This window comes from Bactrocera dorsalis, chromosome 1, assembly GCF_023373825.1.
Source record: "Bactrocera dorsalis isolate Fly_Bdor chromosome 1, ASM2337382v1, whole genome shotgun sequence".
Classification (NCBI taxonomy): Eukaryota; Metazoa; Arthropoda; class Insecta; order Diptera; family Tephritidae; genus Bactrocera; species Bactrocera dorsalis.
In genome coordinates, this window is record NC_064303.1 from 3,085,686 (window position 1) to 3,108,988 (window position 23,303).

General features: G+C 39.5%; 1 protein-coding gene across 3 annotated transcripts; it reads left to right on the forward strand.

The window, feature by feature from the left end:
• Nucleotides 1-4,831: 4,831 nt before the first annotated feature.
• Nucleotides 4,832-23,093, forward strand: LOC105232357 (probable chitinase 10). Of its 3 annotated transcripts, none has more exons than XM_011214018.4 (8): nt 4,832-5,462; nt 13,378-13,582; nt 14,983-18,918; nt 18,988-19,173; nt 19,235-19,514; nt 19,577-20,977; nt 21,057-21,294; nt 21,353-23,093. In XM_011214018.4, the coding sequence occupies exons 2-8, from the start codon at nt 13,544-13,546 to the stop codon at nt 22,785-22,787; spliced, it is 7,515 nt and encodes a 2,504-aa protein (XP_011212320.2). In that variant the 5' UTR covers nt 4,832-5,462; nt 13,378-13,543; the 3' UTR covers nt 22,788-23,093. The 3 variants fall into 3 exon arrangements, with proteins under 3 accessions (XP_011212320.2, XP_019848048.2, XP_019848049.2); XM_019992489.3 differs by lacking the exon at nt 4,832-5,462 and adding an exon at nt 11,471-11,780; XM_019992490.3 differs by lacking the exon at nt 4,832-5,462 and adding an exon at nt 13,069-13,243.
• Nucleotides 23,094-23,303: the final 210 nt, after the last annotated feature.

The following is a 23,303-nucleotide window of genomic DNA, read 5'->3' on the forward strand; positions in this document are numbered from 1 at the left end:
GCATTAAACAGAGGGTTCCGTAGAGTCCTCATCCCGATACTGATTAATCACAGCATTTCGAAGCTCCTGCAACCGTAAGAAGATGTTTCTATTACCTCATATGCAGACGATTATTTGATGAGGACGTCGGGCAATATAATGATTAAAAAGTGAACGTTTATCTTCTAGAGCTTTCTCGCTTTTTCACTGCAAGAAGTCTGAGACTCCACTCTGATAAATCCGTGGCCACCATATTTACATACTGGATAAAGGAGTACAGATTAGACTTGAATATATGACGTTAAAATTCCACCGATAAACAAAACTTCAACTCCGCGATTGTTACAAAAGATATAATCACCTGGATGCCGCAGTTCGCAGATAGAGAATATACAGACCTGCCAGAAGTTTGCACCCTGGATCACAACAGGATACCTTCCATCGAACATCTTCTTAGCAAGGCCCGCATGCTTCCAGTTAAGGATCATACCTCTCTTCTCTTCAAGCAGTTTCCGCTGGAGTGTTTTCACAGAAACCATTCCTGCAGTTACCTGCTTGAAGCAGAGCTGCTTCCGAAGAACATCAGGAGAACATTCCTCTAACACATCGACGTAATAAAATAATATATTAGACAAATTTTGGATGCCACCAGTATCCGCCAGGTACTGAACGCCATTCAGAAAGTACTGCCGTTGAAGACCTGGTTGGCCCAATAAATGGGGACAATTTAATCAGCGTCATGCTGGAGAATGAAGCAACACTTCATGTTAGAAGCTTAAAGCTTAAGTTGCCGCGTGAAACCAGAGAAACCGTTGGTTAGCATCGCTCAGGACTGTAGCTGGATAAATTCCTACTTAACTAGAATAGACCCTAATATACAAAACATGTGTCCTTAAAGCACTGAGTCAGCATATGACACTAATCACCTCTTTGCATACCCAATGATACCAACTCACTTAACTCCCGTTTCCCTTTGGGCCGAACCCGTCGAAACAGCACGTTTCCTTGGCCTACCGTTAAGTGACTTCGATGACAGTTAACTATTGCTTTCGTCTAAGGAGAGTCTGTGTAATAGTAACAACAATAATGTCAAACGAATCAAACGAAAGATTTTTGGTATTACTCGTTTTACTCTTTATAATCGGAGACTTTGAAACCCCAGATTTTTTATTGATTTTGTTACAATTGATAATGCCGAACATTACTCTTATAACACACTCGCCCAGCAAGTCGGTCGGCCATCCCGATTCCAATACATGGAAAGAGTTATACATAAATGGATTTACGATCACACCTACACAAGAGTTTCGGAGTTTTGTCCATTCGTCCATAAGAGTCTAATGGAAATTTAACTAAAATACCCGATCTTTGTGTTACAGAGAAGTAACAGAAACCCTAAGCTAAGAAACCCAGTTTCCTCTTAAGAAATAAATCGACGCAGTTTAGAAGAAGGCAATTAAAGAGGACTGAGTGTAGATTCCATTATTTTCCATTTGTTTTATTATATATTTATTTATTATCTATAGAACATTATGCCACCGCAAACCACAAAACCAACACAAAACATGTGAGAAGGGTAAGTAACGCAAAAAAAATAGAAGAGGGAAAATTTATTATACCGTAAGCCTGAATCATCGCGGCTGCATTGAACGTGCACTGAGTCAATGTGTGATACGGTTTTCTAGAGACTAACAACAATGAAGCGAGCAAGCTTTAGAGGTAAATTTATATAATTATTTATATAATTTGTATATAAATATATATATATATTAGCAAATTATGATTTAAAAGAAAAATATTATTCCCTGATAAGGCCACAAATAGATGAGGATAAGTTCGTTTATAAACACATTACGCGAGCTTGAACATACATACATAAGTACATAAGTATGTAGAGCTCTGTACCAACAACGAAAAGTAGAAGGCAAGCTGCTTGATGTCATTACTAAATGCAGTATTGTTTCAAGGAGATAAGGAGCTAATGAAGCAATTATGACTTTCAACCGCTTGTAGCATTATGTATGTATTTGGGAAAAACCACGAGCTTGACGAATATTTACCTATCCATAATAGACTCCACCCCTCACATAATTGGCAAAATATGCAATGTTAAACCAACTTTTAAACTATTTTCGTTTATGCCGACATTTGCCTAATACAGTTTAACAACTTTATTATGGTATACTATATACAGGGTGGCTGTATGCTACAAAACCAAACATCGTCAATTAATGCAAATCCAACAATTTCGACTCGCAACTCATCGACGCAATTTGGAGTTAGCAGATGGTCATTACAACGAATAATTCATGATGATTTAGTCTTATTTCCTTACAAGTTCAAATAAGAAGCCGGTTACATCCTCCAGATTTGCTTATTCGCCTGGAATTTTGCCACAATGTGATTGAAATGGGCGAAGAAGACAATAACTTCATAAATTATCTGCATATATCTGATGGGGCCCATTTTGATCTAAACGGAAATGTAAACAATCAAAAATGCTGTATATAAAGTTAGTCAAATCTAGAAATAATCCACAAAGTGGAACTTCACCCAGAACGAGTCACTTTGTAGTGCGAAGTTTCATCAAGATCGACAATGGCTGTGCTTCTTTGAAGAAAATCGTATAACAGTAACTCTCCATGCGTAACGTTATTTAAAGATGTTAAGATGTGAAGATATTTTTTTTACCCAAAACTGCGCCGAAGACGTATCTCTTTCAATAACAACCAGATCACTTATTACCGAGCTCAAATGAAAATTCGAACATTTTCCACTTTCCGCTGGCACACAGGTCACCTGACCTGAGAGCACCAGACCTTTTTATGGGGTTATGTCGAGCAAGATTAGAACAAAACAAAACCCTGAAATCTGAGTAAATTCAAGCTATCCATTAAATCGAAAATCGAGGCGATCCCGACTTCAAACTTTCAGACCGCAATGAATAATTTTCTAATTAGGTATCGATTGGTGTTTAGGGTTTGGTAAAGCTATTGGCAAGGTACGTTTTTTTGTTGTATTCCAATAACAACTCGAAAAATAGTGTAGATAACTAATTTTCAGTAAATTTAAAATTTTATAGAACGTATTAAGAGCCCCAAAAAGGGATATTCTAAAGTCCTCCCTCATTTCGACTGCATCCCTGATAACATGGACCAGTGCTTCGCGAAGCCTACTCTTAGTATCATTACGTCTGAAGAATCTGTAAGTGGGACGGAATCGGTGGAGAATATGTATAGGGAGCTTCTTCACGGATGGATCGAAGCACAAGAGAAAGGTGGAGGGGGACTCTTATGTCGGAAGCTCTGCTTTTGACTACCAGATCACTATAGTTTCTAGCAGAAGTGGCACCCATCAAGGTAGCAGCAGATGTACTTCTACGAAGTGCAGCTTCTTCAGGAACGTGTAGAGTAGAGCTCTTGAACTTACTGACAGTCAATGGGAAGCTAGCAGACAATGGGAACCAGCAGGCGTTCCTCTGTATTCGTGTGTTCTCTTGTTGGAGTTATGTTCCACGCGCGAGCTTAACCATTTTTACTCCCACCGCCTAGTTTTTGCCAGACTGAGATTTAATCATTTCGATGTCTGACGGTGTTTTCAATGGGGACGTTACAAAAGTAGATCAACAAGGTCAGTAAAGGACGCCATATTTTTTATTTTTTTTATTTTCAATTAGTAAAAAAGCAAAGCCATATCTCACAAGTAAAAATTTCAGCTAAACTCACTCAAGGCAGTAAATATGTTTCTCTTCACAACGCAACGTTGCAACATCTGTCCGGTTTCGGCCAAAAGTCAACAAAACAAAATGCAATCAATTGCCGGCCGGTGAAAACAAATAAGGAAACACATAAGCTGCTGCCGCGCGTTGCCCATGAAAATTTAGACACTAAAGCTGTCATTGCGTTTGCGACGCGACGTGCCCCTTATGACCGGCCGCGCAGTCGCCGCTGCTGCTGGAGTAGCTGTGAACACCAGTCAAACAGGCGCGCGAGCAAGCGCAACAACTAAACTGACAACAACAAACATAAAGGAAACGCTTTATTGTATGATTTTGATTTTTTTGCTTAGTTTTCAGGTATGTCGCATTGCTTGCAACGATAAATATTGCTTTTTTAATTTACAAGATTTTATGCTTTTTCGCTGCTGAATTCCTGCAAACAACTTACGCATGGCATTTTAACATAATTTACTCATACCGAAGGCGACAATTTTTTTGTTGTTTAAATTTTCGCTATTTGCGTGACAGTTACCATTGCGCACGCGCGCTGCTGCGACACTGTTTTTTGGACTTTTTATAATTCATTTCTGAATTTTTTTGTGTATTTTTTATTTAGTTTTAATTTTTATTTTTTCTTAATTTTGTTTTTATGTTTTATCATTTTTATTAAATTTTTTTTTCTTACTTTTTAATCTTTTTTTTCATTTTTCTTGTTCTTTTACAAGTGGTCATCCACAGCCTCAGCTCAGCCATTATGACTGCAACTCCAGCGCCTTTGCTTATTCATGCGTTTCGTTTTCTTTTGTTTTTGCTTTTGCTGCGTTCTCGACGCGCTATTCCTGCCTCAGCTTATTGCCAATCTCCAATTGCCACTGCCTTTGTATTTACATGTTGTCGCTGTTGTTGACGCTGTTGTTGTCATTATCGATTGGCTTCGTCGACTCCAACTACTCTCTTTTCTCTTTGTCTGCGCTTCTCCCCCACCATGCGCCACCTTTCTTTTTTGCTCGGCATTTCTTTTTCTTCGCGCTTTGTATTTGCATGCGCACCGAAACCGGAGAACGCTTTTATAGTTTTCTTTTTGGCGCTTGCACACCCAGCCGCGTTCTGTATAAATAGCGCGCGCCGCGTCCAGCTCAGAATCAGTTGGATTCTTACGCGCGCTTGCTCAGTTACGCTGCCCGTCGCTGTCCGTTAGCAGCTGGAAACTTTTTCCATTTTACACAAATAAAAATTATTATCTTTTTTCAACAATTTCTTAATTGAAAACACTGGAGCGCTTGAACTTCCCACCAACACCACAATATATAGTAACGGCACGCTAATTGCCGTGTGTCCAAGTGAATTTGCCGTGAATTTCAATTAATCAGCCGCGTATGCGCGTCATTTGTTGCAACGCGCCGTTGGCAATACAAATTGTACGCTTCGCCCACTTCGCTATTTGCCAGCGCCTTGGCTGTGTGGCGGCGCGTCGCGTTTGAAAATGTGTCACTAGCGAATTGTGGCCAATTGTAGGTGTCGGCCGTGGCCGCGTGAAATATATTCATTCAATTGATTAGAAATGTGAAAAGTGTGCCGAAACTTGTGAAAAACACAAACAAAACATAAACAAAGAAACGTTAGAAATTACTTTTACTGTGTGCGTGCGCGTTTGTTGTAAAAGAAATTATTTACTTTTAAATAGAATAATCTGTTTTTAAACGTTGCTTCGTTAATGCGTGTTACGTGTGCTGCATGCGAGAGCATTTGCGAAGTATATTTCGAGGTGAGTGTGCACATAGAAATTTGTTTCAAGGCGAATTTTTCAAAAATATATACAACAATAATATGTTGTTGGGAAATATTTATTAAATGAAAAAATTTATAAAAAAATTATGAAATACACAAGTTTCTAAAATAAAAATTTAGAACTTTAGAAACCGAAAAAATAAAAATATTAAAAAAAAAACAAAATTATTTTGAGAATAAAAATAAATTTCAATTACAAAAATTTCTTTTTTTATTATATAATTTTTTATTGAAAAATTTAAAACTTTAGAAACTGAAAAAAATTGATTTTAATAAATAAAAATTTTACATTAAGAATAAAATTGGTTTCAATGACAAAAAAGTGTTTTCTATTACGGATTTTTTCTTGAAACATTTAAAACTTTAGAAGCTGAAAAATAGAGATTTTAAAAAATTAAAATTTGAGTTTAAGATTTCAATGACAAAAGAAGCGTTTTTTTGGGAAATGTTGAAAAACTTAGAACTTTGGAACTGAAAGAAAATAATTATTATTTAATACTAAAGATAGAGTAGTCAACACCGACAGAAATAAATATGATTTAAAAATGTTTGGCAATTAGAAAAGTTTATTTCTTTTACACAATTTTTTTTTTAAGCTTTATTTACCATTTACAATCAATTTCTTGTTTTTTTCTTAATTTTTCTATTAATTATTTAAAAAATTTCATTATTCAAAGTTTGCAGAAAAAAGTCACACAAATAAAGCAGAAAGCTTCAAATAATAAATCCGTGATCCATCTATTTTGGAAATACTTATCATAATTTGCTAAATTTCCATCAAAATGTGCGACAAATTATAATATTTTTATGATGTTTATAGTTAACTGATACTGAGTTCGATCTTTTCTTGTGGCTAACACAGAAAGGCCTGGCCTCGCTTGGAATATCCAATTGGCGCCACGTAGCGAAGAGAAGAAACGACTGGCGCGCTGTTGTTGACTCGCCTATAATCGCGTAAAGAAGAAGAAAACACAGAAAGGCTGCCTTTCGGTAGACTATAAACCATAAAACCTTACATACATTTAATTTTTGTGCTGAAGAAGCTACTCGTAGCTAGCTAAAGTGGATGTCTATATACCATTATGTCCACTATGAATCATTACCTCTAATCACAGGGACTAAGATTCTCACACTATATTATGTCTTCTATAAACACCCTGTGCTTCTATGAACTTCAGCAATACAAAAAGTTTTATTTGTGTAACCGCCGAGACATCGCCAAGAAACCCTCGCTCAATAGCTGCTATTTTTCCCCAAACAATCTGTAGTCTCTACTTCTTTTACCTCCTGACAGCTTCTACAATAGTCATTTTGTGGTGTTCCTAGTCTGCTGACGTGACTGCCAATTAGTCAGTGACCTGTTAGCACTCCTACTAGAGCTCTTATGTCATTCCTCTTCGCTTTTAATAATCGGCATGAGCGGTCCATATTCCCTTCCTGCCACGTTTGCTTGCCTGTTAAACAAGTTAGAGATTGACTGCACCAAGACTTAACTTTATTAATAATATGATTAATTGACAAATATCCACAAGCAGACAGAGGGATACAACGCCCTAGAGCAACAAAGCTCTCTGATCGAAAAATAAGCACAGGAATCAAAACGTTCAACCTTAGGGAACGTAACAAAGAAGAAGAAAATTTCACTTCGGTATCTAAAGTAATATGTACCGCCTTCAGTAATAAGCACTCAAAAAAATATAAATAAAAATAAAATAGCAAAATACTGCAGAGTATTCAATCAAGTGCCAATAAATCCCATTAAATCGATTCAATGAAATTAACTTCTTCCGCATATAATGCGAGTGGTTCTTTTATGTGTCAATGCATATGTATTTGTGTGTGCTCATTTGGCCAATTATTCGATTGTCAAAAATTTCTACTTTCTATTTCGCGCGTTTATCCAAAGATTTATAAGCTGGGAGAGAGGTAGAACAAATTTTGCATAAAGACACCGGCTGGTGTGCGCCACTTTTTTGTTGGTTTAGCGGCTTATTTATACATGTATATTTAGTTTTGCAGAAGTGACTTTTTGAGTTTAATGCGAATTAAATGAAATAAGCGGATAATTGGCAACGTATTTCAGAGATTGAAAAGAAAAGCAGCTGAGTTATACGAAGAAAGCATTTAATGTGGAATATTTGTATTCTCAATACCATGAGACATTTAAATGTTTGATCGATAACGCCACTAAGGACTTCAAAAGTCTTCACCTTCTTAAATTTTTGCACTTTATCTCAAATTACTGGCAACACTCATATCACTCGCATTTAAATAGCCCGCTTACATTATTAAGTAAAGCTCCATTTTTCAATTTTTTCCATTCCTGCATTATTTTTGACAAATTGCTCCACATTTGTGTTGACAGCTACTTAACATAAATGAAAGCGCTCCAATATGCTTTGCGGATTGCGGTCACCGAGCTGTCAAGTGGCTCATTTAACAGTGCAAATCTACATACATACGCTTTCATTCATTTCCATTGTTTTGTAAATATTAGCTTTGATGATTTTGCATAATTATGACAGGCAACTTGATCTCCAAACTTAGCTTCAGTTTTTATTTTTTTCAATTTTTTTCTTCCTAAGTTTTTTTGTATTTTTTGAAGTTCTAACGCAAAAAACTGTTTATTTTTCAGACCATTAGGTATATTTGCATAGAATTGTGCTTTCTTTCATATTTCTCATTGATAGATTTTCCCTTTCGGATCTATAAAGATAAGTATTTGCTGACTTATGTGAGCTTTAGGGTAGTGTGCTTGGCTTTTTGGAGTTTCTGGGAGATACAATAGCGCGTGTTTATATAAAAATTTAACCATTGCAATGCATATCGAGTTCGTTGCTTAAATCTTTCGTTTTTTATTAACAGAAAGAAACCAAAGTAGTAAAATTTAAAGCATTGTGCCATAAATATGTTATTTAGTCATAGAATTGGCTTTTAAATTAAACTTTGTTATTATTTTTCGAAATTGTGTTGAAGGTAATTGCTTGAAAGTTCCTTTATAATCTTCAACGGAACTCTTAAGAAATTGTGTATTGATTTTCCAATTTTCTAGGACTAAAAATTTTCAGTTATAAAAGAGCAGTATAAATCTTTATTGTCTTTTTTCAAGTTATTTTGAAAATATTAATAAAAAATATAAAAAAAATTTAAAAAATATTTAATAAAAAAATATTTAAAACATATTAAAACAAAATTTAGAAAAATAATTAAACAAAGCATAATTTTAATATATTTTTTTAATATATTTCTTTAAGTTTTTTTTATTATTTTTAAAATTTTCAATAACTAAAAATTTAAAGTTGTAAAAGAGCAGCATAAATGGACTTCGTAGAACTTACGTTTGTTCTTGTTAGTTTGAAAATATTAAAAATATGTTTTTTTTCAATATTTTTTTTTAATATTTTTTCTTGATATTGTTTTTAAGTATTTTTTTTAATATTTAAAATAATTTTTTTTTATATTTTTTTTTTAATATTTTTTAAAATATTTTGTTTTAAAATAATTTTTTTAAATATTTTTCTTTTAATATCAATTTTGTTTATATAAATACTTATTAAAAGTTTTGTTGTTTAAAAGACGCCCCACTCTCATATACATACATATGTATGTACATGCCTATGTAAGGTATCATAAACCATTTCGCGCCTCAAACATTTTTCACACATTTGTATGTATGTATATGTGTATGGCTTATGTTCGGCCAATTGGCCACTAATGAGCCCTGCCCACTTGAATGCCGAGTTTCCACTTGAACGCTCGAATGCTGTGCGAACACCGTTATACCGTTATTGATGTTTGTTTACATTAACAACTTCGTGGCTGGTGGAACTTTTCGCTTACACCTTCTCCTCTTCGCTTTCATAATATCCTTAACGCTTCGCTGAAAATGTAAGCAGAAAGAAAACAACAAACAAACATGTCAACAAAAACAAACACCAGACTGAGTCTTGATTAATCTGCAAAACACCCGCTAAAGCAGCCTGCAAAAATTAGGTTAAGATACGCGGCCAGCAAGCAGAGCAAATATTTACAGCAACTTGTAATGTCGCTCTCCTTTCTCCGCGCGATTTTTTTTTTTTGTTATGATTTTAATGCAAATCAGCGCGTTATTATCACTTAATTGGCATGCTGCGCAGCTTTTGTTATTTTGATCACATTTAAATTGATTTTTGAACACCGAAAACTCAAAATGAAATACTTCAAAAGCGCTACGCAGAGATAACGAAGATACGCAGCATCTCTGGCAGCGGCGGAATGTGCCACGAAATTTTTTTTATTTATATTCTTTTATTTTTTTAGTTGCTTGAGAGCGTTGTCTGCTGTGCTTGAACTTTCGCAGCAGAAATTTGCATTCAAGTTGTCATTCTTGGCTTTGGTTCTTGCTGGCTGCACCAGAAGCGGGCATTGAACTCGCTTGTTATTGTTTTGATAGTTGTTATTGGTGTATTATGCCAATGTGTCATGGTTTAATCTAATTAAGGCATAAAAATATATTTTTTTTTCCATGAATATTAATTTAATTAAGCTTTTGAAGTTTGCGTGAAATCTGAGTTGTTGTTGAGGGCAATTAAGAGGCTTGTAAATTTAATAAAAGTGCATAATTTCGAGCTGTGACGTGGGCAGTTAAAATTTATTATCATTGAACACACCGAAAATTATTTTTATTACCTTTTTAATATTTTTTTCCAAAACTCTAAGAAAAACTACACTTCATAAAATTTTATTTCGCGCTGTTTAGGCCTTTCAAACGAAAACACATAATTTATATTTTTTTGGAATACATTATTTTTGATATTCGCCTATAAATTCTTTTGACAGGTGCTTTACGTGCGTTTATGCTTCTTTCTCTCATTTACATTTTTGTGATTTTATCGCTTTAACCCACTTAGTTAGTAAATATGTTGACCAATTCATAAATTCATTAGTTTTATAACAACTTGATTTATGCCAGACTTTTGGTTTAGTGCCATAAATGTAAAAAAAACACTAAATAGAGGAGAAATTGTCTTAGTTTAACGTCATTAATTACCAAGATATTTTTTTTAAATTATTAAAAAAATATATATTTTTTTAAATTTTCCCTTTAAAGGCATAAAATGTGTGTCACACATGAAGAAGAACAAAAAATTATATCTAATACTTTAATGAAGCTATTATTTCTAAGTATACAAATTAGCAGCAAAGTTATTAAAAATATTTTCTGGGCTATGTTTTGGCCCATTGAACGCTGCAAAAGCAAATTTCTATGTCATAATTAGCAATAATGCGGCAAAACAAATGACTTAAGCAACGAACTCGAATTACCCACCTGAAATTGGGCACCTAAAATGCCAAATAACTTAACATCACTTTTCATAAGTTTACAGACGAAGGCAAAACAATAATAATAGAAACCACTCATATTGAAACAAAATTTAAGTTTTGGTTATAAAATGGTTATATATTGGTTATTTATATGGTAAAATATTGGTTATAAAATGGTTATATGTTGGTTATATATTGGTTATTTATATGGTTAAATATTGTTTATATATTGGTTATATTTTGGTTAAATATTGGTTATAAAATGGTTATATGTTGGTTATATTTGGGTTATATCTGGCAGCTGAAGCCGAAAATTTTATGCTACATATATGTAATAGCGTTCGATGGTTTAACTTTTCAAAAACCCAAAATGCCAAAAAGATGTCCAATAATTACCTACTCAACTCAAAATATGAAAATATACTCTCTTAAGCTTTAGCAAGAACACTACACATACATAATTTCATACACACAAACTCATTTAAACTAAAAAACAATCAGCCATGCAAATGCGCCCGCACTTAAGCCGCCAGCCGTCATCGAACCACACACTATCCGTCATCGCAAACCGCCAACAGACTTTTAAGCAAAATAGGCGCATCGCCTTGCATACCAATCGCCTTTTGGTCAGCAGTCCAACGGCATACAATCACTTCCAGCCAGAATTCTCTGGGAGCCAACAGTCAGTTGCGTTTCTGATAGCTGCGGTCGCACGCGTGTGCTGTGGTTAATACGTCGTGTTTTTCCACTTTTTTTCGCTTAATTACCCGTTAGCACTCAGTAGTCACCCATACACATTCTCACTGGCTTTTAGAATTTCGTAGCAAGACGCGCGTGGTTTAATTGGAACGTTACATTTATTTATGTTTTGCGGAAATCGCGCACGTTTACATTTGAGCATTTCGAGGAGTTTGGCATTTAGTATTTCCATTATTCATTTGTTACACTTTAATTGCAATGCTGTGTGGCCGATCCGGAAGGCGTTTGAATGGTAAATGTTTTCAGAGCACGTACGCACTCGTGGGTGTAATGATCGGGATACAATGCGAAATTGCGTGAATATGCAATGAATTAAGTGGAAGTGGATACACATATTGTTAAATGTTCGGTGTGATTTCTTGGTGTTTTGTTAGGAAAAAATAAATTGAGAGATTCTGTCTTCGAATGTTGTTAAAGTTGTGAAGTTATACTTGATTAATTAAATCAATTTTATGATATTTTGCTTGGTTCCCTTTTGAGCATGGAATATCGAAAACAGCATTTTCGGCATATTTGACTATTTTACTATCAAAAGGGAAGCTCAAGCAAGGCGTCCGTATAGAGTATGGAAAGATTTTTCCAATTTTCATAGAATTTAATTTCGACAAATTCCTCTTGATGAGACTTGTAAACGAAAATGTCCTTTGTTTACAAGCCATAATGCATTATTATTAGCAAAATAAATATTACGTATACGGAAGAGTTTATCTAAGAATTTGCCTTCACGGGCATTCCTGCCAACAAAAACACACCAACAACTCAGCTTTGCATAATATTGTAACGGTATAATGAGTGTGGGCATAGCAAAGCACGTACAAAAACGACAAAGATAACACATATAACAGTAATAAAGCGAACCAACTAAACTACAAGCTCCCATGTACTTGTATGTGTAAATGGAAACAGATTTGCTTTGTGATGATCAATCAATGCTCGGCAGGAGCAGCTCGTGTGCAGCAATCAATCATATGTTACTCATATGCAAATTCGTAGCGAAAACGACGTACACATACATATGCATACGCACACTGCACGGTGACCTTAAAAAACACGCACAAGTATTTGTTTTTATTGTTGTGGGCACTTGAAAATTCGTATGGAGTGTGACTAAAATTGATTTTACAACGAAATTCACTTCCCGATTTGTCAGCGCCTGGCAGCGAGAGCAATTTTTATTATTCATACAAACGCATATTCATAATTTATGCTTTGTTTGCTTTCATACACTTGCATATATGTATATTATATATATGTGGGTGTGTGTGTGGGGTGCTTTGCATGCAGGACACGCACAATGGCGGCTTCCCTTATACAGATGTGCGTCAGGGAATCACATTGTGTTTTGACGGCCTTTTTGTTTTTGTTATTATTTTTTTTTTCTTTTTTGTTGGCTTATAACACATTTCAAGCTTTTAATACTAATCATCATCGATTTTGTTGTTGTTATTAATTGCATTTATTCATTGAATTGAAAATATTTTACAAGCCTTCGAGTTAGCTTGAATTTTTTTACAACTTTCATTTGTTTATCGCCGATCGAACGCGCAACTTAGACGCCTCGCGCATGCGTCGTCAGTGAGAGTGGCTTCTTAAGAAACGAAATTGCCCACAAAGTCGCTGGAAATTTATTATAGCACATATAATTTTATATGAGCATTCAATAAAAATAACAACAAAAAGCATAAGCAGAGAAATGTACGTGTTGTGACTGTGACAAACGACTCGTCTTCACCAACGGCATTGTGCAGACTTGACAGTCAAATTACTAACATTTGTGTGTGATTTTTAATAACAATTCTTTATCTGCTTCTTCTTACTTATCTTTGCAGACAGTATAGCGCGGAATTAATTACTCATACAAACGGTAGCCATTTGTAAACAAAAACAAGAGCGACAAGACAAGAAACACAGGCGAGTAACATCGAGGACGGAGGTACAGATCCCCGTGTCGAACATCAGTGCTAAAAGAAAGCTACTGTTACAAAGCACACCAAAATGGGCGTTGTGAGCGGTGGTGCAGCGGCTGGCCTGCTGGTAAGTTCCAATGATTAATAGTGTTATCGAAATTTAACTTTGTTTTCGCTCGAAATCGCTGAGTATGAGACAGTTGGTGTTTGTTGTGGCATCATTTGTAAAGATTTTCAATCGCAATTCGATTGCATGAGCCGAAAAAAATGCAGATAAAGAAGAACAATAAAATGTATGCAGAAGAATATTAATGAACCATGGAATTCCAAATTCATGATCTACATCAGTTGAAAAAAACGGTGATCCCGCCACAATAGAACTTAAAGTGAGACTTCACTATTCTCCACGAGATGCTAAGTAGTCATTAAAGTACTTGCTCGCTATAGTTAGGTTAGGTTAGATGACTGAACGAAGGTCGCACATGGACTGCCATATGTAGTCCTTTGTGAGGCCATAGAAAAGAAGAACTCCTATGTTCGAACTTATAAATTAGCAAAACGCTTAGTAGTCAATACAAATTTGCATATGCATTTAATTTCCACTCCCCCCAGTTCGGTTGAATGTCTGAGGGTATGCGCTCCAAGCTCCAACCCGGGACAGTCAAGAAGGAAGTGTTGAGTTGTTTCCACCTCATCTTCTTCCAAAGAGCTTCGGCGTATCGACTCCAATAGGATAATAGCTCCACAATTAGGGTGGAGCTAGACTTTTTGAGGGCAATAAAAATCACTAGATTTCCTGCGATCGATCTTAGGCAAAAAGACTTTTGCGACAGCACAATTACCGATGGTGGCTTAGCGCCGGCTAGCTTCCGCGAAGCCCAGCTATCTTATAGTAGAAGACAAGTGGATATTTGAGCAACTGAGTCGCTCCCATTCTACCGATAGCGGTTCTAGGGTGGATTTCTGGCCTACCAGTCTTATTACAAAGACACTCGATGCTATTGATAGCAGTGTTAGGCGACGTCCTCGACGAACCCTGAATGTACTGCAAATGACTTCAGGGTTAATATCTCCGCTCTGCTATCTGAGTGAATAATCACTTCTCTGAAGGAAGCTGCGCTCTGAAATAGACTGCACTCCGGAGCAGCTGACCTACTGCTAGCTTAATGATTGGCTTGGAGGACACTGCAATAGTCCGGAAATCTGGCTGGAGTTAATAGAGAGCTCCTGACAGTAAAACTCTCCACCAACCTTTCTTCCAAGCTTAGACCCATCCGTAAAGAAGCTCACTGCAGAGAAGGAGCCACCAGAGTTCGATTTGGTGACTCTATGATCTAAGTGATTCGATATGAAGTCAAAATGTTGGAGGATATCCAAGAAGTCACTATAGACTACTTTAACAAAATCTTAACTTTGGCTTGCATTAACTCACCAATTTTATTAAAATAGTTTCACTGCTTTCAGCAATTAAGTCTTAATTTTCTAAACTAACATACTTTTCTACTTTTATCTCTCGAATCTCCACAGTTACTCTGCTATCTGAGTAGCCAAACATTGGCGCACATACGCATTGAGGCACCTGAAGTGCATGCCATCCAACCCGCGTCGCACTCCACGGGCAGTTTTGTACGCTCGGCCGTGGAGAGCGTGCCGATCGAGGATCAGGCTATACAAGCGCTCAGCAGATTCAGCATGCGTCCTTCTTTTGGCGATGTCTTCTTGCCGCTGCGCAGCGCTGTAGAAAGCGTGCCATCGGTGAATTTACGTAAACTTAGCGAGATAAGCGATTCCTTCGGCGTGCGTTCATTTATACGTGACTCCGTTGAGTCGCTACCAATAGATGAGGAAGAAAATGAAAATGAGGATTCAGAGCTGGTTTCGAATGCCGATTTAGTACGCAGCACAACCGCCACCGAAACTGAGCCGCAGAAATTGCAGGACACAATCTTTGTGGATGTGAATGGTAATACAGAAGTCTTTGACGTGCCCGATCCCTGGATGGTTTCGGACAAATATGCCGCCTTTGTAGCGCCAGCGCTGGATGACAAGTATTTGCCACAACCATATCGCGCTGGTTCACCCTATCAACAGCTGTTGAAAGAGGTTGAGGTGGAGCACTTCGATCAACAAGACGACGTGGAGCTGCTACGCGAGCAATTCGGCTATGGTGCGCTGACTCATAGCCAAAATGGTGACATTGGTGAATATTATGGTGCGCCGACGCATCTTAAATCTGCACCACCAGCACGTAAAAATTACAACAGTTCTCCGAAGGTTTTATGTCACATAACGAATTGGGCATTCTACCGCAAAGCGGATGGCAAATTTGTGCCGGAAAACCTAGATAGCAGCTTGTGTACGGCCATTATTTATTCCTTTGCCGCTTTGGATCCAGATCATTTGACAATTAAAGAGTTTGATCCATGGGTGGATGTTGAGAATCAATATTACAATCGTGCAGTGCAATCGGGTGTACCCGTTCTGATCGCTTTGGGTGGTTGGACCGATTCTGCCGGAGATAAATATTCCCGACTTGCGGGCGATGAGATAAAACGTAAAGTTTTTGCATCAAATTTAGTTGGTTTCCTGAAACGCAATGGTTTCGCCGGTCTGCATTTGGATTGGAATTATCCGAAATGTTGGCAAAGCGATTGTTCGAAAGGTCCGGCAAGCGATAAACCCAATTTGACCAAATTGATACGCGAAATACGTAATGAGTTCGACCGTGTTGACAAGAAGCTACAACTCGGCGTTGCTTTATCTGGTTACAAGGAAATCATCACAGAAGCCTACGAACTAGCCGAACTATCGAAGCTGGTTGATTTTATGACCGTAATGACTTATGATTATCATGGCGCTTGGGAAGGACGCACGGGTCATGTTAGTCCACTCTATGGACGCCAAGGCGATCGTTATCCGCAATACAACACTGATTACGCCATGCAACTGTTGATTAAATCTGGCGCCAAACGAGAAAAGCTTATTATGGGTATTCCATTCTATGGACAATCATTTACACTTGATCGCGCTAGCAGTACTTTAGTAGGTGAGGGTGTAGCCTCGTCGGCACCAGGTGAACCCGGTGAATTCACCAAACAGCCAGGTATGCTGGCCTACTACGAGATCTGCCATCGCATACGCAAAGACAAATGGCTGGAGGGACGTGACGGCGAGCGCAAGTCGGGACCCTTCGCAATGTTGCGAAACCAATGGGTCGGCTATGAAGATCCTGCTTCTGTGGAAGCAAAAGCACGTTATGCAGCAAATAATGACTTTGGCGGCGTTGCAGCGTGGACTGTCGACTTGGATGATTTCCAAAATCGTTGCTGCAGTGAAGCCTTCCCATTACTCAAAGCAATTAACCGCGCCTTGGGACTGCTCAACACCGAACCACCACATCGTGGAAATTGTGATCGACCAGTGGCGCCAGTTACACCTATACCGCCTGTAATGACCACAGTGAGCAGTGATGGCTCGGTGAGTAGCACGACTTCTCAACAACACGACCACACATCACCGACTGCTCCGACAACATGGTGGCCAACAAGCAGTTCCACTTCGACCACGCCCTGGTGGACGCCAACGACTACATCCACCACACCAAGACCGACCACGACCCGAAGAACCACTACAACTACCACAACAACAACTACCACAACAACAACCACCAGACGTCCAACAACCACGCGTCGTCCCAATCGCCCTGAACATACGACAATTCCTTCTCCAGCCGTCGTGCGCCCAGTTGTGCAAGCATCGAACTGTCAACCAGGTAAATTCTATGCAGATCGCTCTAACTGTAACGCCTACTATCAGTGCATCGCTGTTGGTGAACTCCATCAACAATTCTGCCCTGGTGGTTTGCACTGGAATGATCAGAGCAAAAATTGTGACTGGCCTGAGGCTGCGCAGTGTTCTGTAAAAAACAAACCCGTTGCGACTTCCAACTCAGTTACCACACGTCCCACAAAATCGCCGGGCACAACTAATCGCCCACCCACACGTCGTACTACCGCCAAACCTGCCTCTACAAGTGTGAGCAAGAAAACCACTCGTCATCCCACTACTCTCGCCCCCACTACAGATGCGCCCGCAACCTCAAGCAAACCATCGAAGAAACCAACTTCAAAACCATCCCGTAAGCCATCACGTAAACCAACTCGTAAACCTCAACGACCTGCTAAACCACAACGTCCAAGCGCCAAGTGTAACGAGGGTGAATACTACACCCACAAAAAATGTGATCAGTACTATATTTGCGTGAATGGTGCTTTGGTGCCGAACTCTTGCGGTGGTGACCTGCACTGGGATGGTATAAAACAGATTTGCGATTGGCCCGAAAATGTACAGTGCGTTACTACCAGACAATACTTACGTCGTGTGAAGTCACAAGCGCTACGTTCCGGCAATCTACTTGCACTGCGAAACTCTAACCCCAACGATCCGTGTGACGGTGAAGAACGTGTAGCCTACCCAGGTGACTGCTCCAAATTCCTCTTCTGCTTGTGGAATCGTTTGCAGGGTGGTGATTGTGGACCAGGTCTTCACTTCAACGAGGCATTAAGCACCTGTGATTGGCCTTTATCAGCTAAGTGTACGCAAGACGAGAGTGGTTACGGTGTAAGTGAAGTGGGGAGTTCCGAACATGGCGAAAATGAAATTGCACAAGGAAGTCCGGCTGTAGTGAAACCAAAACCAACAAAGCGCCCCGCACCAACCACAACAACAACGACAACGCGTGCACCACGTCCCACATATCCAACTGATAAGCCAGAACTGGCACCGCTGGATGGTTACTATAAGGTGGTCTGCTACTTCACTAACTGGGCTTGGTACCGCAAGGGTGCGGGACGTTATACCCCAGATGACATCAATACAGACTTGTGTACGCACATTGTTTATGGCTTTGCTGTGCTGGATTATTCAAACCTTGTGCTACGTACACACGATTCCTGGGCAGATATCGACAACAACTTCTATACACGCGTCAGCGGTTTGCGCAGCAAGGGTGTGAAGGTGAGTCTCGCCTTGGGTGGTTGGAATGATTCGCAAGGTGACAAATACAGTAGACTTGTTCGCAACCCTGCTGCTAGGGCGCGTTTCGTCAAGCATGCCGTTGAGTTCCTGGAAAAGTATGGTTTTGAAGGTCTCGATCTGGATTGGGAATATCCAGTGTGCTGGCAGACGGATTGCAGCAAGGGTGTGCCAGATGAAAAGGAAGCATTTACTGCTTTGGTGCGAGAGCTCTCGGAGGAGTTCAAGCCGCGCGGCTTACTGCTCTCAACCGCGGTTTCGCCCAGCAAGAAGATTATAGATGCAGGTTACGATGTACCGCAGTTATCTACATACTTTGACTGGATTGCTGTAATGACCTATGACTTCCATGGTCAATGGGATAAAAAGACTGGACATGTTGCGCCACTGTTCTACCATCCAGAAGATGATATCGACTACTTCAATGCCGTAAGTGATACATATTTATTACGACATTTTTAGAAGCTCTAACACTAATATTTATTTTGTTCTTTCCAGAATTTCTCTCTGAATTACTGGATTGAAAAGGGCGCGCCCTCACGCAAAATTGTTATGGGCATGCCGCTTTATGGTCAGTCTTTCACGCTGGAGAATGCAAACTTCAATGGCCTCAATGCTAAGGCACCCGGTCCGGGTAAGGCAGGCGAGTTTACACGTGCGGCAGGTTTCTTGGCCTACTATGAGGTATGAAATTGTTTAACTAAATTATTGAAGACATATAAATAATAAACCTTCTCATCTTAAGATTTGTGATCGCATTAAGAATGATGGGTGGGAAGTTATACAGGATGAACAAGGACGTATGGGACCTTATGCACGTAAAGGCACACAGTGGGTGTCATTCGACGACCCCGCCATGATTCGCAAAAAGTCTCAATTGGTACGAGCTTTGGATTTGGGAGGTGGTATGGTATGGGCCTTGGACTTGGACGATTTCCGCAATCGTTGTGGAGATGGTGTACATCCACTGCTTACACAAATACACGATGTGTTGAAAGATCCGCCAAAGGAATATGAAGAATTGCGTGAGTATGCATTAAGTTGAATTCAAAGGAGGTTTATGACTGATTTACAAATGTATTTTTAGCTGGCCTTAGCGCAATTGAACCAATTACACCAACTGTGGAAACGGAGTCGGGTGAGGAAGTAAATAGCATTGAAGGTTCGGTCATACCAGAAGATATAGAGACCGGCTTAGCCGAAGAAAATGTCATTGATCCCAATGGTGACGTGGAAGAAGTGGAGTCTATCGAAGAAACGGGTACTGGCACAGCTACGGAAACGGGTGAGGGCACGAACACAGGCATCGAGAATGAAGCTTCACCTTCCGAATTCAAAGTTGTCTGCTATTTCACTAATTGGGCCTGGTATCGTCAGAATGGTGGCAAATTTTTGCCCGAAGACATTGATCCCGATCTTTGCACACACATTGTCTATGGATTCGCGGTGCTCAACCGCGAAACGCTTACCATACAGCCACATGACTCTTGGGCCGATTTGGACAATAAGTTCTACGAACGAGTTGTGGCCTTCCGTAAGAAGGGTGTAAAGGTGACTGTTGCCATTGGTGGTTGGAACGACTCGGCCGGTGATAAGTACGCACGTTTGGTACGCAATGCCGCGGCAAGAGCACGCTTCATAAACCATGTTGTAGAATTCATACAGAAGTATAACTTCGATGGTCTTGATCTGGATTGGGAATACCCAGTATGCTGGCAAGTGGACTGCAAGAAGGGTACACCTGATGAAAAGGATGCATTTACTGCATTGGTTCGTGAGCTATCTCAGGCCTTCAAACCAAAGGGTCTACTGTTATCATCTGCAGTCTCGCCGAATAAGAAAGTAATTGATGCTGGTTATGATGTGGCAACACTCTCACATTACTTTGACTGGATCGCCGTTATGACATATGACTTCCACGGTCAATGGGACAAGAAGACTGGACATGTGGCACCAATGTATGACCACCCGGCCGGCACAGAAACGTTTAATGCCAATTTCTCCATAAACTATTGGTTGCAAAATGGCGCTGACCGACAAAAGATCATAATGGGTATGCCAATGTATGGCCAATCGTTCTCATTGGCACAAGCCGCCGACCACGATTTGAATGCGCCAACTTATGGCGGTGGAGAAGCGGGTGAAGCGACACGCGCACGTGGTTTCCTAGCCTACTATGAGATCTGCTCGTATGTACGTCAGCGTGGTTGGAATGTAGTCCGTGATCCACGTGGACGCATGGGACCGTATGCTTTCCAACGCGATCAGTGGGTCTCTTTCGACGACATTTCAATGATCAGACATAAGAGTGAATATGTGCGTGCGATGGGCCTAGGTGGCGCTATGATTTGGGCTCTCGACTTGGATGACTTTAAAAATGTGTGCGATTGTGAATCGTATCCACTGCTTAAAACTATTAACCGTGTATTACGAAATTATCCGGGTGTGGCACCAAAGTGTGTACTAGAACAGAAGCAGCACGCCATGAGTAAGTAATTTCTGAACTTTTCTAAATAGTTTGAGGCATGTTTCGTACAATTTACTTAACCAATTTTTCTATCTTTTAGTTGCTTCTGATAGCGGTCCTTCGCAAGCTTATACAGCCAAGCCAAAACCGGGTGCACCAAAACCAAATCCAACATATGCCAGTGAATATTTCGACAGTTCTCCACAAATACAAAATTCTCCGTTAGAAGACTTCGGGGCAGAGGTTGAGAAGCCCTGTAATGGTCGAAGCTTCGTGGCTCACGAAAGCGACTGCAACAAGTACTACATTTGTCAATTTGAAAAATTAATCGTACAAAGGTAACAAACCATAGTTAAAAATGTTTCCCGTTTTAATATTTTCCCCATAACTTCATAGCTGTCCGGCAGGTCTTTATTGGAATCAATTTTACTGCGATTGGCCACAAAATACCAAATGTTCTATGCGACAAGAGGCAACCACAAAGCGGCCAGTACCACAGCGGCCTAAACCCACAAGTATTACAACGACGCGTCCACAGCCCTCGAAGGCAACAAGTCGTCCCAAACCAACGGCAGCACCAACATCCCCACGTCCTACGAAACCGACCAAAAAGCCCTCACAGACACCCAGCAAAAAGCCAACAGCACGTCCGAAACCCCCCACTTTGCCACCAATAACTGGTTCCGGCGATTACAAGGTCGTCTGCTACTTTACCAACTGGGCTTGGTACCGGCCAGGTGAGGGCAAATATGTGCCCGAAGATATTGATGAAAACCTCTGCACTCACATAGTTTACGGTTTCGCTGTACTAGACAGTAACTCGTTGACCATACGCACACACGACTCGTGGGCCGACATCGATAATCATTTTTATGAACGCGTAGTTGCCTACAAGAAGAAGGGTATTCGGGTGACAATCGCCATTGGCGGTTGGAATGATTCATTGGGCAGCAAATATGCACGTTTAGTGTTGGATCCAGAGGCACGTGCTCGTTTCATTCAAAGCGTACTTGCTTTCGTCGACAAATATGGTTTTGAGGGTCTCGATTTGGACTGGGAGTACCCAGTGTGCTGGCAAGTTGATTGCAAAAAGGGTTCAGCAGCCGAGAAAGAAGGTTTTGTTGCACTGGTGCGTGAACTGTCCGAGGCTTTCAAACCACGTGGTCTTCTATTATCTGCTGCCGTTTCGCCCAGTAAAGTGGTTATCGATGCTGGCTATGATGTGCCACAGTTGGCGCGATACTTCGACTGGATTGCTGTCATGACATATGACTTCCATGGAAACTGGGATAAGCAAACGGGTCATGTAGCACCGCTGTACTACCTCGAGGGCGATACGAATGAATATTTTAATGGCAACTTCAGTATTCACTATTGGTTGCAAAATGGCGCACCACGTGAGAAACTTGTTATGGGAATGCCATTATATGGTCAATCGTTTACACTGACGGAGGTCAGGCAACATGGCCTCAATGCTAAATCAACAGGTCCTGGACAAGCGGGCGCATTTACACGCTCTGCAGGTTTCCTAGCCTATTATGAGATATGCGAGAAGGTCAATGCTGGTGGTTGGTCAGTGGAACATGATGCTCAAGGACGTATCGGTCCATATGCTTACAACGGCAATCAGTGGGTTTCGTATGACGATGTGTCGGAGATACGTCGTAAAGCGCAATTTGTCAAAAGTTTGGGTCTGGGCGGTGGTATGGTTTGGGCTTTGGACTTGGATGATTTCGGTGGACGCTGCGGTTGTGGTAAATATCCACTGTTGCGCACGCTCACGCAAGAGTTGCGTGGCATACCGGGTCAAAGAGCGCAAGATTGCACGTAATGATGAAGGGAGACAGAGACCGTGTCTACAGTTTTAGTAATATACTTTCGTATACAATATACTCATACTCTCGTGCCAATATTCGATATTTAAAGCAATATTAACGTAATGTCGGTTTATTAGAAATCTGTTTTCAAGATCTCTAAATTTAAATCGAGTTTGCTTACAGCGATATGATTTCTAAAATAGCAATAAAATAGTTTTAATTTTTATACTTATAGGCTTAGATACGATTTTGAAGAAAACAAAAACTTTTATATGAAAATACTTTTATAAGATACTCAATAAATCCATTAATAAAAATGTAATTATTTAATCTAAAGAGTTTTTTAATAGTCCTATTAATTTTGTCCCGATTTTGAGTGCTGGAGTACAATATCGATAAGTGTCTTAAGTATCGCTGGCCAATGTGGTTTTTAGTCCAATAACTTCGACGTAGTCGAAGCTGTAATACCCTGAGATACATTTTTTTAACACGAAAAAGTATAAAGATGCATGACCGCTATATCCTAAAGT